At 35.1% G+C, this 17,457-nt stretch overlaps 10 protein-coding genes across 10 annotated transcripts; 3 read left to right on the forward strand and 7 right to left on the reverse strand.

Moving 5' to 3' along the window:
• Nucleotides 1–47: 47 nt before the first annotated feature.
• On the reverse strand, nt 48–2,063 carry WICANDRAFT_104752 (uncharacterized protein; the record flags this gene model as incomplete). Its single annotated transcript, XM_019180427.1, has 1 exon — nt 48–2,063. One exon carries the CDS (start codon nt 2,061–2,063, stop codon nt 48–50), a length of 2,016 nt encoding a protein of 671 aa, XP_019038891.1.
• Nucleotides 2,064–2,259: 196 nt separating this feature from the next.
• On the forward strand, nt 2,260–3,363 carry RRD2 (peptidylprolyl isomerase RRD2; the record flags this gene model as incomplete). Its single annotated transcript, XM_019181772.1, has 1 exon — nt 2,260–3,363. One exon carries the CDS (start codon nt 2,260–2,262, stop codon nt 3,361–3,363), a length of 1,104 nt encoding a protein of 367 aa, XP_019038892.1.
• Nucleotides 3,364–3,432: 69 nt separating this feature from the next.
• ESA1 (NuA4 histone acetyltransferase complex catalytic subunit ESA1) lies at nt 3,433–4,809 on the reverse strand (the record flags this gene model as incomplete). The annotated part of the gene is made up of 1 exon (XM_019184702.1): nt 3,433–4,809. One exon carries the CDS (start codon nt 4,807–4,809, stop codon nt 3,433–3,435), a length of 1,377 nt encoding a protein of 458 aa, XP_019038893.1.
• Nucleotides 4,810–4,959: 150 nt separating this feature from the next.
• On the reverse strand, nt 4,960–6,400 carry PRP46 (mRNA splicing protein PRP46; the record flags this gene model as incomplete). The annotated part of the gene is made up of 2 exons (XM_019185593.1): nt 4,960–6,202; nt 6,282–6,400. 2 exons carry the CDS (start codon nt 6,398–6,400, stop codon nt 4,960–4,962), a joined length of 1,362 nt encoding a protein of 453 aa, XP_019038894.1.
• A 232-nt stretch (nt 6,401–6,632) lies between these two features.
• PUS7 (pseudouridine synthase PUS7) lies at nt 6,633–8,636 on the forward strand (the record flags this gene model as incomplete). The annotated part of the gene is made up of 1 exon (XM_019184703.1): nt 6,633–8,636. The coding sequence occupies one exon, from the start codon at nt 6,633–6,635 to the stop codon at nt 8,634–8,636; it is 2,004 nt and encodes a 667-aa protein (XP_019038895.1).
• Nucleotides 8,637–8,877: 241 nt separating this feature from the next.
• Nucleotides 8,878–9,609, reverse strand: PET20 (Pet20p; the record flags this gene model as incomplete). Its single annotated transcript, XM_019184704.1, has 1 exon — nt 8,878–9,609. One exon carries the CDS (start codon nt 9,607–9,609, stop codon nt 8,878–8,880), a length of 732 nt encoding a protein of 243 aa, XP_019038896.1.
• A 278-nt stretch (nt 9,610–9,887) lies between these two features.
• AIM44 (Aim44p) lies at nt 9,888–11,456 on the reverse strand (the record flags this gene model as incomplete). The annotated part of the gene is made up of 1 exon (XM_019185594.1): nt 9,888–11,456. One exon carries the CDS (start codon nt 11,454–11,456, stop codon nt 9,888–9,890), a length of 1,569 nt encoding a protein of 522 aa, XP_019038897.1.
• Nucleotides 11,457–12,524: 1,068 nt separating this feature from the next.
• On the forward strand, nt 12,525–13,229 carry TGS1 (RNA methyltransferase; the record flags this gene model as incomplete). Its single annotated transcript, XM_019180613.1, has 1 exon — nt 12,525–13,229. A coding segment is annotated over one exon (705 nt), but the record flags the coding sequence as incomplete, so codon positions are not given.
• Nucleotides 13,230–13,612: 383 nt separating this feature from the next.
• KIP2 (Kip2p) lies at nt 13,613–15,292 on the reverse strand (the record flags this gene model as incomplete). Its single annotated transcript, XM_019180675.1, has 1 exon — nt 13,613–15,292. A coding segment is annotated over one exon (1,680 nt), but the record flags the coding sequence as incomplete, so codon positions are not given.
• Nucleotides 15,293–15,869: 577 nt separating this feature from the next.
• PEP4 (proteinase A) lies at nt 15,870–16,979 on the reverse strand (the record flags this gene model as incomplete). Its single annotated transcript, XM_019181644.1, has 1 exon — nt 15,870–16,979. A coding segment is annotated over one exon (1,110 nt), but the record flags the coding sequence as incomplete, so codon positions are not given.
• Nucleotides 16,980–17,457: the final 478 nt, after the last annotated feature.

The following is a 17,457-nucleotide window of genomic DNA, read 5'->3' on the forward strand; positions in this document are numbered from 1 at the left end:
AGTTAAATAGCGTAAAAGTCATCTTCATTTTATATAAAATCTATAATCTATTCTGTAGGTACTAGAGTATCATCACTATCATCTGGTGCTTCCAAATGGTCTTCATGCTTTTTGAAAATTGTCGCAAAAGAGTATATTCCATCATTGATCCAACAATCACTATTGACTAGATCATTATGGCAGACAAGTCCATTTGATTTTGAACCATCAACTAATCCACATTCATATCTTGCTTGTTCAGAAGCTGATCTTGGACGTTTAACAACTGGTGATCTCTGACTATGATCACTAATTGCTATATAAAACCCATTATATTCTCTTGTATGTAATTTCCCATACCCAACAAGTTCAGGTATTTTAATAATCTCATGTCCAGGTTGAGATGTTTCCTCAGTAATTTCACGTTTGTTATAACTAGTTATCTTCTGATAACAATCTAGCTCGTTATAATAATAGTTTCTTATTATGGATTGACAAAATTGAAAAGGTATGAAAACATTATGCTCCATCATGAAAATTTCATCTTTCTTTTTATGATATTCATAAAATGAAATCATTCTTCGAAGATCAAATATCTTCAGTATCACTCTATCAGATGATGGCACGACAAGGGGAGCAAAACATTGAGTGAAGGCAATAGAATTCAGGCATAAAATCTCTATAGGACTATTTCCACCAGCGGATTTGATAACTTCATGATCTGGGACACTTTTGATAAAAACATCAATGGGGCCAATCTCTTGAGATACCCAAGGAAGAAATTTGGTAAAATAATCAGCAAATCCCTTATGTTTTGTAGTGGTAAGTTCACCTATATCAAGATTATCCACAATATTTGATATTTCAACTCTCCAAATATCATCTAATTTTGTCAATTGTTTTTCATTTAAGAAATCACTATTGTCATTTTCCAATGAAAGTGATTCTAAAAGTTCCACTGCAAGTAATAATCTTGTGGAAATATTGAGCTCTGAACTTGATGCATCAATAAACCTATTATTCAAGTGTTTTGAATCTATGATACACTGTAAAGTATCATGACAATTGCTTCGAAGCACTTTTGGATTTTTGGGGAATCGAGCAAACATTGTCGAGTAACCATCTGTGATAAATCCTATTCTTGATTTTTCAAGTATCAAATTGACCAACAACTTATTAATATCTTGGTCAATATTGTCCCATCTATCTTGTAGTTGATAATCTTCACTAAAATCTATAGATGGTTTCTTGAGGTTCAAGATAGTTTTCACCTCACCACTTGTTTGATCAACAATATATAAATCAGGTTTGATGATAATTTTAGATAAACGACGAGCTGGTGAATCTTCCGGAAGCAATTGCTCAATTCCATACATTTCAGCACCAAAGGTATCATCATAAACTTCAAGGTTAGTGTGAAACAATCCATTGAAAAACATCTTGATAGGTGATAATAAGGAGGCATGTAAAACAAGCCTCATATCAATTTCAGATCTTGACAAAGTATGGTCAGAAACTATCTGGGCTAACATACCTCTTGTTAACCCCCAGAAATATGTCTTGAAAGTTGATTCACATCTTCTTTGAGATACAACATGATCAATCTTGGATTCAAATTTTGAAATTAAACCTCGCAATCTAACATCCAAATCTGGAGTGAAATCTAAACATGCTTGAACATCAACCAAGTTTCGACTTAACCAATTAGTTGAATCATAGCTATGGAAACCTCTAGGAACTCTGATTTGATCCTCAAAGTTCAACATTGGAACTATAAATGCAATCTTGTAAATGTTGTAAAAAAAATCGCCATCGAGTAGTTCACAAACTGGATGATCTGGGGCAGATTCTGGAAGTTGATTGATTAGATGCTTGATTGTACATCTTAACAAAAGAGTATCAACTTCAGTAATGTAATCTTCATAGTGATCCACTTCATCAAGATCTTTGTAAAAATTGTTGAAATTGATCTCAAGAAGTGGTTTATCCAATTCTCTTTGGATGTTGATGAGGATTTGAGTGAAATTGTGTAGGACGAACTCAGTCTTGAGCTCGGTCAAGGGTTTCGTATAGTTTCTATACATTCCAAATAACTAGTGAAAGTAGTCTTATTCATATTGAAAATGGATTGGATGAGTTGAATTCAAATTGGTGGGAATGGTTCAAATTTATATGCCAAAAGTACATTTTTTTATTCTTCTCGATAGAGGCAAAAAATTGAAAAATCATCATAATAACCATCATCATCAAGAAATCATCAGCAAAGAACTAACCTTCAAAATGACCAACACCTTCACATTCACAACTCCCCAAAGAAGAATATTGTCCAATGAGGACATGGAAAAATGGCAATCCAGCGAAACCCATGAAGATATAGTCCAATTCGTTACAGAATTAGCAGATTCAGTAGTTGGCAAAGAGAACTCGTCAGAATGTTACATTTCTTCAAACACACAGGCTGTTCTTGATATATTAGATGTTGTATTGGGTATAATTAAAGCACATCCAGTGGTTCAGGATAAAAACACTTCAAGATTTGGTAAAGTTGAATTCAGAGATGTTTATGATGAAATTAATACAAAATCTGGTGATATACTGAAGGAACATTTGGATGAGCTATCCAAGATTGAAGGTGATCCTACAATAGAATTAACTACCTATTTCAATGAATCATGGGGGAATAGAACAAGAATTGACTATGGATCTGGTCATGAATTGAATTTTCTTGCACTTTTGTTGTGTTTGAGGAAACTAGAGATCTTTACTCCGGAGGATAATACAGCGATTGTTTTACAAATCTTCAACAAGTATATATCGGTGATGAGAGTTTTCCAAAAAGAATATTGGCTCGAACCAGCTGGCTCACATGGTGTTTGGGGGTTAGATGATTATCATTTCTTACCATTCTTATTTGGTGCTGCTCAATTATCAACACATCCACATTTACGTCCAAAATCAATCCACAATAAAGATCTCGTGGAGGAGGTTCATGAAAAATTTATGTATTTTGAATGTATCCATTTCATCAATTCCATCAAAACTGCATCTTTAAGATGGCATTCACCAATGTTGGATGACATTAGTGCAGTCAAGACCTGGAAGAAAGTCTCTGAAGGTATGATTAAGATGTATAGAGCTGAAGTTTTAGGTAAACTACCAATTATTCAACACTTCTTTTTTGGTTCCATATTGAAAGCACCTGAAGGTTGCTCACCACCAAGAGAAACAGACCATGATGATTCTTGTGATCACCACCACGATCATGATTCAGAGGAAGGATTGCCTCTTCATCAACATACTTGGGGTGATTGTTGTGGTATCAAAATTCCAAGTGCAATTGCAGCTAGTGAATCCAACAAGAATAAACCAATTCCATTTGATTGAATTCCCTACATCCAAACAGAAGAGTCATCACAATCGTTAAAATTAGGTATATATATACAATACAACAACCTACCAACCAAATCTCAATTGAGCAGCTGTAAATACAGGTGGTTTCCATATTAGTAGTTCTGGGTTAATAGAACGTCTCTTTTTCTTCTCAGTCTTCAAATATTGAGCTTCAACTTCTTGACTCAGATATATAACATGTTGACCTTTGAAATATTTTAACATTGATAATGTTTGGGCAGTATGTAAGATATCAGTTGTTGTCATTGATGTTCTTGAACTTATTTCATCAATTGTAATATGATCTGAATCATTCTCCATTAATAATTTAATAATGGTATCAGCCCAATAAGCTCTATAAGATAACAAACCTAAATCTGACAATGGTTTTTCAGGAGAACCAACTTTACCTTCCTTTTTAGATAATTCATATGAAAATTCAATTAATAATCGACCATACCCCATTCTTTGATATTGTGGTAATGTTAAAATACATGCAAGGTTATAACCTTCAGCAGATTCTTTTTCCTTTGAGAAATAACCAACTAAATGATGCCCTTGTTCATCTCTTCTTGTCATACAATAAAATAAAAAGGGATCAACATCATAATAAAGTGTTTTATGATCCAAGAATAATTTTGAAAACAAACAAACATTACGACACCATGTTCTTTGTTTACGACCATCAATCTCAAAAAATGAAACATAATCATCTCTATAAATTTCATTGCCTGGTGGGTGTCTTAGTGTACATTTTGATCTAAATCTTTCAAATTGTTTCTTTGATCCGAAAAATTGTAAAGTGAAGTCATCAATATAAATCACATCTTCCTCTGTTAATTCAACTGGATATGGAGAGAAATACCAAGGTTCGATTTCATGATTACCCATTATCACTTTACTCAAGTTACGAACTCTCGCCACTTCACCAGAGCTTTGTGTCATTGACCCACCTGTTCTTAATTTTTCAATTTCATCCTCTCTTGAAATTTCTTCAGTCCTCAGACCTTGAACATTCAAATTATCTAAATCCATAACATCATCTCCTTGAGGTGGAACACTTGAAGGTGTTGCAGGTGTAGCTGATTGTTCTTTGATATCTTTCTTTTTCTTCTTGTTCTTACTTGTAGCTTGTTTCTTTGTTGGTTGTTTCTCTTTTTTAGGCGTATCTGGTTTGGGGAAAGTCACTGGACGTGAAAAATCTATTCTATCAAGTTCAATCCATTCATCTAGACGCTTATTGAACTCATCATAATGCACATAAAATACTTTTCTCCCCTTCTTAACATGGATAGATAATAGTTCAGCCAATCTGTGTTCACCATCTTTCTCAACAAAACATTTACAACCAAGTACCAAATCATCGACAGTACAGATCTTGCTTTCACCTTTCACTTGCTCTGCAGGAGTGCCCTCTTCATCAGGCGTACTGATACCCATTTTGATGGCTTCTTGTTAAGAGATAACGTTTGTTTTGTTGATTGATGACTTTTTATTTTGATTTTGATTTTCTCATATGGATCTAGAAATTTGTACACCCGAACACCACGATATAACGCTACAAGGTTTCAGAGCTCACAATTCTCTATATTAATATCTATCTCTAAACTGTTCAGGATCAAACGGAATTCCTGGGTCTGATTCTGGAGTGGCATCTGGATTCTCCCTCCAAATTTTGATACTCTTATCAGCTTCACCAGTTATCAAACGCATACCAGTTTTATCAAAAGTACTAGAAAATATACCGGCTTCAGATTCCAAAGAACCTGGCATTGTTGTAGTTTGTAATTCTTGAAATTTATGACCAGAATTCCAGTCGAAAAATGCCAAAGATCCATTATTACCACCACTAAACATGACATTGTCTTGATTTATGGATAGTGTATTGATGATACCTTCATGACGAGGCATGAAGTTGTGCATGAATGAACCTTCTGGGAACTTCCATTGCTTGATATTATCAGGTGAAGCAGTAGCAAATGCGTATTGTGTTGGATGTAATGCTAGTCCTCTTATTGGTTTTTTATGATGTGTTAATACAGTTTGTGTTTTACCAGCTGCTAAATCCCATAATCTTATTGTTTTATCATTAGATGTACTTATGATTTGAGGATCTGTGGCTTGACATTTCACTTTGGTTAAAGGTTGAGTATGTCCACTTAGAGTGAATATCCCTGTACTTGTTCTCATATCCCATACTCTAACAGTAGAATCTCTACTACCTGTAACCACAACATCTAATGTTGGATGGACATCTAATGAGTAAACTCCCGATAAATGACCATAATAATCTCTAATAACTCTATTTCTTTCAAGATCCCAACATTTCACTGTCTTATCTTCACCACATGAAAACATATATGGATGGCGGTCTGAAATTGCAATATCTCTAACGGTCATAACATGTCCAGTTAATGTTAGTTTCAATTGACCTGATGCTAAATCCCAAACTTTGATTGTATTATCATTGGACCCCGAAGCGAACCATTTGTTTTCCGGTTCAACTGCTAAGCTTCTAACCCAACCTTTATGGCCACCTATCACTCTCATTAATTTCCATGGTGCATGCCACTCAGGTTTTTCTGGAATATAAAACTGTTGATGTTGTTGTCGTTGTACTAAGGCTCTTGATGCATTGTGTTCAATCTTTGGATCATGTAGTACTAGTTGATTTCCATTTGTGTCCAAGTCTGCTGGGGAAGGCTGTTGGGTCCTTATTATTAGTTGATCTTCAGCTTCTTCTTCGGTTTCAAGTTTAGGTGCTGTTTTCTTTGTCTTGGAGTTGATCTTTTCTTGCAAATATGCGGGTAGTTCATAGGTATGCTTGTATTCTCTGGTGAATTTTGATTGAACATATTCACTGAATCTGAAAATGTTAGTATTGTGAGGTTTGATAATGAAGTTGGAGATACTTACGATTCTTTATCATCAAATAGTGGTGATTCTGTATTTTGGAACAATTGTGAAGTTCTTTCTCGTAGCACATCAACGGCTTTCTATGGGAAATAGTTAGTAGAGATCCTAAAAACATTTATTCAAATAACTCACCTCAACGTTACCAGTAAATGCCATTTTCAATTTGATTTTTCTCAATAATGCGAATCTTGATGTTTCCACAAGTTGTTTATAGCTTTCAACTTTTTTTCAATTGATAGAATCAACGACATCGCTCACAACCAGCAGACCTCCAAAGAAAATTTATTTCACCATCTCATCGCTTCGAATTGAAATAACCAAAAAAGAACAAACTGCTGAGTTCAAAGATGTCAAAAGCTAAAAGACCAGTCGAATCTGACTCTCCAATCGAGAATGTCAAGAAGCAAAAAGTTGAATCCACACCAGAATCAGCACCATCAAAGGGAATCGTTGAGACAGATGTTGGTATAACTAGTTATATATCTCAAGATTTAGCTGGGTTCACAGGTACTTTGAAGCAAAGATACACTGATTTCTTGGTCAATGAAATCGATTTACAAGATAATGTTGTCCATTTTACAGACGAGGGTATTCCTGATAAGAAACAACGTCGTCGTGAACGCAGAGAGAATGAAAGAGATGTTCAAAAAGAAGAGGAACCAAAAGAAGAACCAAAAGAATTTCAACTTGATGCTGCTCATAGAATCAAATTATTAGAAAACTTCGGTGAAGAAGAACTATCCAAGATTGAAGAAGTTTTGAAAAATGGCTCAAAATTCGAATCCTCTAAAGTTTTTAATGAAAAGAAAACTCGTGGTGAAATTCATCAATTGTTCAGAGAAGCTTTCCAAAGTAAGATCGAAACCAAAACCACTGATAAAAACACTTTCCAATTTTCATTAGCCACTCGTAACTCAAGAGCTTTTAAGCCAAAGCAACAAGTTGACACCAGAGATGAAAATGGTGTTGAAAATTATGGATTAGGCCCATTGAAGGATTTCTTACATTTCAAATTATACAAGGAAAACAAAGATACAATGGAAGCTGCAAACTTACTTTCAAAATTCCTAAGATTACAACCAAAACAGATAAGGTATGCAGGAACAAAAGATCGTCGTGGTGTTACTGTTCAAAAATTATCAATTTCCAAAATAAAAGTTGAACGTGTTAATTCATTAAACAGAACTCTACGTGGGTTGAAGCTTGGTTCTTTTTCTTATGAAAATGAAGGTCTAAGTCTTGGTGATTTACATGGTAATGAGTTCCTTATCACTTTAAGAGACGTTCAAAGTCTTGATCCAAGTCAACCTATTGAAGAAGTCATTTCAAAATCCCTTGAATCTTTGAAAACTCATGGTTTTATAAATTATTATGGTATGCAAAGATTTGGTACATTTTCCGTTTCAACACATACTATTGGTAAGGAAATCTTGTTGGGTAATTGGAAAGCTGCTGCTGAACTGATTTTATCAGACCAAGAGTTTGTCTTGCCAGATTCTAAAGAAGCTAGAAAGATTTGGTCAGAAAGTAAAGACGTTTCAAAAGCCTTAGAATTAATGCCTAGAAAATGTGTTGCTGAATACACCATTTTGAAATATTTGAGTACTGAAAAGAAGGAAGATACTGGAGATTATAAAGACCATTCCTATTTCCAAGCCATTATGAAGATTCCTAGAAATTTAAGAATCATGTATGGTCATGCTTATCAAAGTTATATTTGGAACTCCATTGCAAGTTTAAGAGTTGACAAATATGGGTTAAAAGTTGTTGCTGGTGATTTGATTGTTGAAGAAGAGGCTGAAAAACCAGTCAACACTGATGAATCTGCTGAAACTGAAATTTTTGAAGAAGATGTTAGAACTGATAAATACCAAAGAGCAAGACCAGTTACTGAAGAGGAAGCTGCCTCTGGTAAATTTTCAATCTATGACATTGTTATACCTACTCCTGGGTTCGATATAAACTATCCAGAAATCCCTGATATCAAGGCAGGTTATAAAGAATTGATGGAAAAAGATGGTTTGAACCCTGATGATATGGTTAGAAAAGTCAAAGAGTTCTCATTTGCAGGCTCTTATCGTTCATTAATTGGTAAGGCAAAGAATCTAGATTATCAAATTAGACATTATGAAGAACCAGCTCAACAATTGGTTTACACAGACTTGGAGCTTTTACACAAGAAACAAAAAGGTGAAGAAGTTGAACAGGTTTTACCAGATCAAGGTGGTTCAAGAGTTGCAATAATCTTGAAATTTCAATTAGAAGTTTCAGCTTATGCTACTATGGCATTGAGAGAAGTTATGAAAGCTGATACAAGTCGTCGTAGTGAAATGTGCGACGTTAAAGTTTAGAATATTTGTGTATAATTCTTACAAACTTTCATATTTATATTTCTGTAATATTCATAACAAACCATTATGTATGCTTAACCTATCATTAAAAGAAAAAAAGAAGTAATTATGGGTGATTAAAAAAAGTTCAAGACATCCATTTCAGTAACGGATCAAATATATGTACAATGTATGAAGGGAAAATCAATTTAACAACTTTAGTAAAAAAAAACATTTTCATAAGAGCGTGAAACTAGACAACTTAAAAGTCCTGACTGTTGAAATCAAAATCATAAGAAGGTCTATATCTTCCTCTTGTTTTTCTTTTAGATATGGTAGATGAAGATTTTGATGAGTTTTTAGAGCCAGTTTTACTATCCAATGAGTTGATAAATCCTTCTAAATGTTCTTCAGTTTCTTTCACTTTTAACTGTTCTTTTTCTTTTGGTGATGGTGGTGGGGTGAATGGTTTCAGATCTTGTGTAGTCTCATATGGCACTTGATCCCATGAGTCTTCCAGCTTTTGAGTTCCTGTGGCACTTTGAGACCAAACACTTGGAGCTTTGAAAAAATCTTCTAATGCAGATAGTTGTTCATTCTTGCGGTGGAACACTAATAATGGTCTATGTCCATTCATAAGATGGTCAAATGCGATTTCTTGATATGTAAAGAATTTTGTACTTGGGACTTTTGGGATTGCTGAATAATTGACTTTGACTTTTTTACTCTTCTTTGCTTCAGCAGTTGGTTTAGCAGGAGCTTTAGGATGTTGTGCTATAAGGTTTTGATTACTCATGGCATTGTATTTATCTGATTGTTTTTGTTTGGCAACCTTAGCAGCAACTTCAGCTTTGGCCTTCTCATCTGATGACGCTGTTTTATTTGATTGATATCTGACAGTGGCGACTTGGAATGCAGAGTTCCTTTTCAGGAACCCAGCAGAGGATCTCTTTGTGAGCTGTGACAGCATTTTAGGGTAGACTGGTTTGGACATGACGGGGTATTCTTAACTTAATTGTATTAAGCTGATGTTATTTTGGTGATAATTTAAGGATATCAACATAATCATTCAAAATTTTGAGATTTTGGTTTCACGGGCTCGCGCCAAAGTCAGGCCATTTGCGGGTAAACGGCTGATTCGCGAATTTTAGGGTCGCGAATTCGTTCTACAAATTCAATCAGCATCATTATGGATTTCATTAAAACTAATAATACAAAAATTGGAATTGTTCTTGAGGTAAAATGCAATGGAGGATATGCCAGAATGGTTCATTAGTTTATAACAGATAGGAATCTGTTGTGTGCTGGAGTTTGGTAAGCTGCCAATCTGTCAGTTGGTAATGTGGATGATCTCTTGACATTTTGCAATTGGGCTTGAATGAAATTATATGATTCTCTTGATAGCATTGGAGATGGTGAGGCTGATGGACCACTGCTATATGTTGAGAAATAGTTGGTACTAGCTTCTGACATGTTTTGAGAACTTGAAGAAGAATCCGATGAGCTAAACTCACTTCCAGAGATAGATGTCAACGATTCATTATCTGCATCATCAAAATCACTAATACTCTCCTCACTGTCATAATCACTGATGATACCGAATACTTCTTCAGCATACTCTTGTTGTTCAGTTGGTTCTGGAATTTGTGAGATTCTATGAATTTCTAATTTGGATTCAATTCTGGCAGCAATTGTTCTGCGCAGATAACCTTTCCATAAATCACGAATCAAATCATCATTATCTTTTGGATCATAATATGTTTCATCAAACTCTGAGCCAATATCTTCATCATGTACAACTTTTGTTGCAATATGTGGATTTGTTATATCTTCAGTTGATGCTAAATCTTGATAAGGATGATATGGTGTAGTTTTTGGTTGCAATAGTAATGGTTGAACTTTTGGTTTTTCTTGGAGCACATCAGCACCAGTTGGTGTTGAAAAGCTTCTATTCATAGGATGTGTTTGATTCAATTTGCTTTGTTGTTTCGAAACTCTCAACATTGGTGTTGATGCAATACGATGAGGTGGTAATGGCGGTGGTATTTTCTTGAAAGATGAAGTTGAACCATTTGACACTACTCTATGTTGTGGAGTTGGTGGTCTTTGAATAGAAGCAACTTGTGAAAGCTCTGGTTTTTGGGGAACATACCAATCGTTAATTTCTCTCTTCAGTTCGGAAATACTTTTAGCTCTTCCTCTTTCTAACGGCATTGAAATGTTTTTCTTCTTCATGGAACGCTTGTTGAATTTGAATCTTCTCTTAGTTGTTTTAAATGCTTTCTTAACAGAAATCAATCTCCATTGCTTCAATTTTTTCTTGATATTAATACCCATTTGTTTCAATCTTGTTAACCAACCAACTTTATATTTCACAGCTTTTGATCTCTTCAAAGAAGCCTTACGGTACAGTGATGAATCACTTCTCATTGATGATCTTGTAATTTGATATGTGATGTTGTCTTGTGTTGGAATTGAAAATCCATCATTACGAGTACTTGGATGTGTTTGAGCTGATGGTTCACTAAAATTAGATTCCTGATATTCATTCATTTGAACGGAACGACCATTATCACTAAAAGCAGCTTTTGATGCATCTTCTTCTTCAGAAATGTAATAAATTTCATTACCTCTTGTTGGTCTTTCTTCCTTTGGTGCTTGATTGTTCTTGCTGTGTGATGATTGTTCATATTTGAAGTATGGTTCAATACTTGGTCCAGTCAATTCAACTTTATCATCCTTAGAAATGTGATGTATAATTAAATCTTCATCACTTGGAAATTTGAAATTCATTTGAGGACCTTCATAAGTATCAGCTCTTTTATGGGTTTTAACTGACATGATTGTGATGTGAAATCTTCTGAGTGTGTTTGAGTTTGACTATGATTATGAAGAAGGAAGAGAACCATCACCAAAAAATGCCTGATCCCATTCTATATATAGGGCTCATTTAACTACTGCAAGCATAATTTTCATGGCACCATGCATCTTTCCCAATGTAGAAATACATCTTGATCTATATCAATTTTGTGCTTGAAGTGAGGCTAGCAGATACCGTTGAAATAAATTGAATTCGCGATGGCTGGCACATCCGTAAAGGGTAAATTACGGTTAATTCAGTCACATGATCATTAACATCAAATACGAGGGCATTTTAATGTTAAGGCCACTCGCTTCTAAACATTTTAACTTGTCTGATGAGTTGAATAGTATAGGAACTAATCACTTTTCTCTGATATACCAACCCAAACAGCTCTTCTAGTATCAATGGCTTCCAAGGAATCCCCACCAAGATCGGACAAGGGAGATGATCTAAAAGAAGCCAGCTCAATACATCAAGAGGTGAATGATGTTGAAGGTTCAAGTGAAGTGCTGCCGACTGATGGAGATCAGGTTTCAATAGGTGAACTTTCAATAGGCTCAAGTGAAGATGATACCCCAGAAGAAGAGCCCTTTACCAAAGAAAGAGTGGATGAATCCAATGCATCCCACGCTACAAATGAAATTGTTTTGCCAGAGATCGATGTCACACAGTCCCATGGTCAAGATACCACCAAAGAGAGCTTTAATATTACTGGAAATACTTATATCACCGAAGAGACTTCTAACTCTACTGATTACAACGCTGGAAACTATGAAGCTGCTACAGAGGATCATTATGAAGAAGGAAATGATGAGGAGTATCAATATTGTAATGAAGATGAAAATCACCAAAACGAGGGAGAGGGCTACGATGAGGAAGGTTATGATGAAGAAGGTTATGGAGAAGGCACAAACTACAACGAAGGTGGGCAATATGATTACAACCAAGTTTACGAACAAGCGCATACCGCAGGTTATGATGAAGGTTACACTGCGGGATACAATGCCGGTTATTCTGAAGCCTACGCTGTTGCAAATAAATCATATCAGGACCAGCTTGCACAGCTACAACCAGAATCCAAATACTTGCTAAATTATGATAGACTACCCAAAAATGCAAAAAAATATTGGAAACAGCGTTATTTCCTGTTCAAGAAATTTGATCAAGGTATTCATATGACATCAGAATTATGGTATTCTGTCACACCTGAAGATATAGGGATTTTTGTTGCCAAATTTATCCAAGCATGTAACCCCGATATCCAATGCGTTGCTGATATTTGCTGTGGTGGAGGTGGAAATACAATACAATTTGCAAGAAGATTCAAGAAAACTATATGTATTGATATCAATGATGACAATCTATACTGTACAAAAAAGAATTGTGAAGTATATGGTGTTTTAGAAAAAGTTGAGCTTCGACAAGTTGATTGGACTAAAGTAAAAGGGACAGAATATTTTGAATATTTGAAACAAAATGTTGACTTGATATTTTCATCTCCGCCATGGGGTGGTCCTGCTTATAAAGGTAAGGATCTTTTTGATCTAAGCCTGCTTCTTCCTATGCCAATAAAAGAACTGTTAGTTTCATTCTTTGAAATCTCGCCAAATGTTGTGTTGTTTTTACCTAGAAATTCAGACTTGACTCAGCTAGCGGAAGTTACAAGAGAAATATTAGGGCCTGATGCGAAGTGTCGAGTTTTATACACATATTGTGGAGGTTACATTAAAGGAATTACAGCCATATGGGGTGATAAATTCATGCCAGAAAATTATGCTACTTATGAACCAGATCATCCAGAACATGTTGCTAAAATGGATATGGATTCTTACAGATCAAGAAGTGAACGAGCTGACCAACCAAAGCCAACAGAAGCTGGCTCAAGTGTAGATATAGAGCTTGATTATTAAATGTGCATAATATTTGGTATACTATAATCTGCTGTAGTGACAACGAAATGATTCTACACTGATAATCAAATTAAATGTTAATGTTCTATATGTAGTCACTAAGGTCTCATTTTAACAACTTCTGGCAGTTGATTCAATTGTTCATTATTCAAAGGTCTAAGTGTATCATGTCTCCCAGATTCTCGTCTTGATTCATTCACATGAATTGTTGAGATCAAACTTTCACGAACTCTTTTGGCACTTTGTAAAGCTTTTATTATCTTTTCCTTATTTTTCAGTTCAGCTTTCAGTTCAAAAATTTCATCTTCTTGGTCTTTCAGTATCAAGTCAACTTCATTTGCTGATGCATGCTTAGATGGGGAAAATGCTTGGTGTCCGACTTTAACTCTTTTACCAGATGATTGGTTTTGAACTTCAGTTTTGAGTTGATGCTCCAAATGATTTATATACGATTTGTATTCATCAATCTCTGAATAAGTCTTTTTGAATAATTCTTCAACTTTCAAGATCAGTTCTTCATTTGCAGCATCCATATCCTGGTTACTCAACTTTGTTAAAATATCATTAACAATATCATTCTTCAAAACAACCCTACCAGCATTACTTTCATCATTGAGCCTCTTATAATGCTCTAATCTCTCTACCAAAATACGATTTTCAGCAGATAATTGTGCGACCTCTTCTTTTGATACTTGATTTGACGCATCTCCACTATCAATATTTTCATCACCTATTGATGTACCCTTCGAGCTCTTCAACAACAATAGTTCCTCTGCTTGTATTTGTACTTGTGATTTTAACTTTTCAATCATTCTATCCTTTTCAGATGTGAGATCTATTTCATGCTTCCGTACAGTCAAACTAATATTCTTAGCTCTAGCTGCAAACCTCACAGTATTGACAGTTTCTGCTAATGCATTTTGACCAGTGTGAATTGTACACAACACCGAAACAAGAGAATCCCCGGACAATGCTGGTTGTAATAATCTTGTCAATTTTGAATCTCTATAAGGAATATGTCCTGCACTTGTGGTTGATGAAGATAGCTTAACAATGACACTACCTAATGCCAAAAGTGATTTATTGATATATGAACCTTCTTTTCTTCTTTCATGTTGGGCAGTAGCTTTTTCAGAACCTGCTAAATCACACAGTGATAATGTACTAAAAGTTTCAATCCCAGTGACAGTATTTGTTGTACATACTCTCACAAGGACAATAGCATGGGAACGCGAACTTCTAGTGTTAAAATCAGTTTCACCAGTTCTTCTATTCAAATCACCTTTCTGTATGATGTTTAATAATTCATGTTCTGAATTAACTTTCTCTTCCACCAGTCCAATAACTTTGACTCCATAATTTGGAACATCTCTTATTTTCAATTCTGTTTGGGTATTATTTAAGGCCGGATTTGTTAATTGATTTATATTCAATAAATCATAAATTTTCTCATTATAGATTTCCAAATATGACACTTTTAGTTCATGTTTATAGATCTCTTTATCTGCATTTTCAATATGATTAAAAATCTCATTAATTGATAAAGGAATCACTCCAGGTTCTCCCTTAATACCAGACATCGAATATGTTTTACCAGAGCCTGTCATACCATAAGCAAAGACAGTGGCATTGTAACCATCCATTAAAGACTTTATTAAATTTTTAACAACCTTATCATAAACTTCATAATTACTGACTGAGGGATGGAAAACGTGATCAAACTTGAAATCACCAATTTCATTATGTTGAATTGAGTCGTTTGTTAAAAACCAAGGATCTTTCAGGAATGTGTCTGATGGTTTTGCTCTAATTGCAACTGATATAGATCCAGTGTATGGCTGGGAAGGGGTTATGAATGATGGTGTTTGTGGTCTTGACGTGCTGGAGCTTAGACTTGAGCCTGGTCTCTCTCTAACTGGTGAAAATGCTCTGTCATAGCGTGATATAGAAGATGGAGCTCTGAATCCACTAGATGGTGTTTGTGCTCTGGATGATAAACTTGAGCTTGGTCTCAAGTTAGGAGTTGAAGGCAGGTTGGAATGTTGTTGACGTCTGGGAGTCTGACTGCGTGAATACATCTTTGGTTAAAAGTAAATGCTTCAAGACAATCTACTTACAATGAAAAGCAAAGTCTCTTATTCAAACAGTTTAAATGGACCTAAAGTTAAATCTTGTATTTTTTTATTCAGATCTGAAAACGTAAACCAAAAAACTGAATTTTCGCGGAAATGTAAACAAACGGGTAATGTGGCATGAGGGCGACTATGACCGTAGATGATACCGTAAACAACTACAAATTGAAAGTAGAAAGTAAAACAGTCATATAATATAAAAATGGCATAAAAAATACGTTAAAAGTAATTATGGTGTAAGCTCTAATCATTAGCAAACCCTGGATATAACATCACATAAATAAATCATTAGAAAAAAATGGTTAAAAAAAATGACTTTTTTCTCATCTTGTGGTTTGAATTAAAATGCTTATTTAGCTTTAGCTAAACCGACAGCATCATTACCTAAATCATAAATAGAATAGTATTTACGTAAGAATGAGTCACCCAAGATAGCCAATGGACCGATTGGAGCTGGGAAATCTAATGGGGTGAATGCTGAAATACATGAACCTGAAACTTCCAAGGTGTAATCATATGGACCAATAGTGAAATTGTAACCATCCAAGTTGAAGGTCAAGTCTGGTAAGCTATCTCTGGTTTCACAATCAACAGAGTATTGGCCTGACCAACCTTTCTTAGCACCAATTTCAGCATTTAAAATTTCAGCTAAACCAGATGGTAAAGCAATTAATGAAGTACCGGTATCAATGGCAGCACCAGTGTTTTCTAATTCAGCGAATTCATCACCTAATCCAATACCATTGAATTTGACTTCCCAGTAAGCTTTACGGCGAACTGGTAACCAAGTAACTTTACCGCTGTATTTTGATTCATCAACACCACCAAAAGTAGCAACACCACCATCTTCACTCTTATCGGAATCACCCAAGTAGAAGGCGAATTTTGGTTCATCAAACAAACCAGCATTAATGGCTTGATAAACTGGAGGGACAATTTTGTTGACAGAAATAGTATCATAAGCTAAACCTAAAATACCATCAAATTTACCAAAGGCAAAAGCTAAGCCTGGTTCACTTGTTGCTTCAGCAAAATCTTGTTTTGGAATGATCAAATCACCCAATTGTAAAGTATCTTGAGAGACATAACCTTCTAAAGAACCTGAACCATATCTAATGGCAAAGTCAGAACCATTGGCTTTATAAGTTGATGAAGCTTCATGATCAAATTTGGAATGTAAATAACAAGCCAAAGAAGAACAATCGGTACTTGGAACCCACAAGTTTGAAGAACCAGTATCTAAAATGACTTTGAATGGTTGGCCTGGAGTACCTAATTGAATTTCAGTGTAATATTGAGCATTCAAATAGTTGGTTAATGGAGTTTCATGAGTCCCATCTATAAATGGAACATCAGATTCAGGGTATGCTTTTTGGAAAAGACCCAAGTATTTTTGACCCATTTGGCGAACATGTTCATCAAAGGTAGCATCTTTCAATTGGTCATCAATTGGACGTTTGATAGTACATAAAATCAAGCAAATCAGTTAATACAGATTAACAGCTATCCAAAGAGCCTACTTTCAACTTACTACCATGTCTGGATCAGAAGATGATCCGAATAGGGTCTCGGAGAATCCACCGAATGATGGAAATAAAACCTCTGAAAACACCCCCCAAAACGCTTCAAATGAAGCTGAAACCAATGAAAACTATGAAAAAAACCAAAAAAATCAAGAAAATACTACTGAAAACCCAAAAAAAATGCAGAAAACCCAAAAAACTCGGAAAATTCTTACGCTGCCAGAGCTGCTGCAAATGGTGGTGCCAAAAATTTTTCGGAAAAAAATGAGTCACGTGACCAGATCACTATTATGAAGGACAACTACTTTAACAGAAATACTGGTATTAGAGCTGCTAGATATGCCAATGAAGTAGACAATTTAGGGCCCATGAAGTTCCTGAGGATACTATCTCACATTTCCAAGGATTAGCCTC

The sequence above is a fragment of the Wickerhamomyces anomalus genome (assembly GCF_001661255.1).
Source record: "Wickerhamomyces anomalus NRRL Y-366-8 unplaced genomic scaffold WICANscaffold_3, whole genome shotgun sequence".
NCBI lineage: Eukaryota > Fungi > Ascomycota > Saccharomycetes > Phaffomycetales > Wickerhamomycetaceae > Hansenula > Hansenula anomala.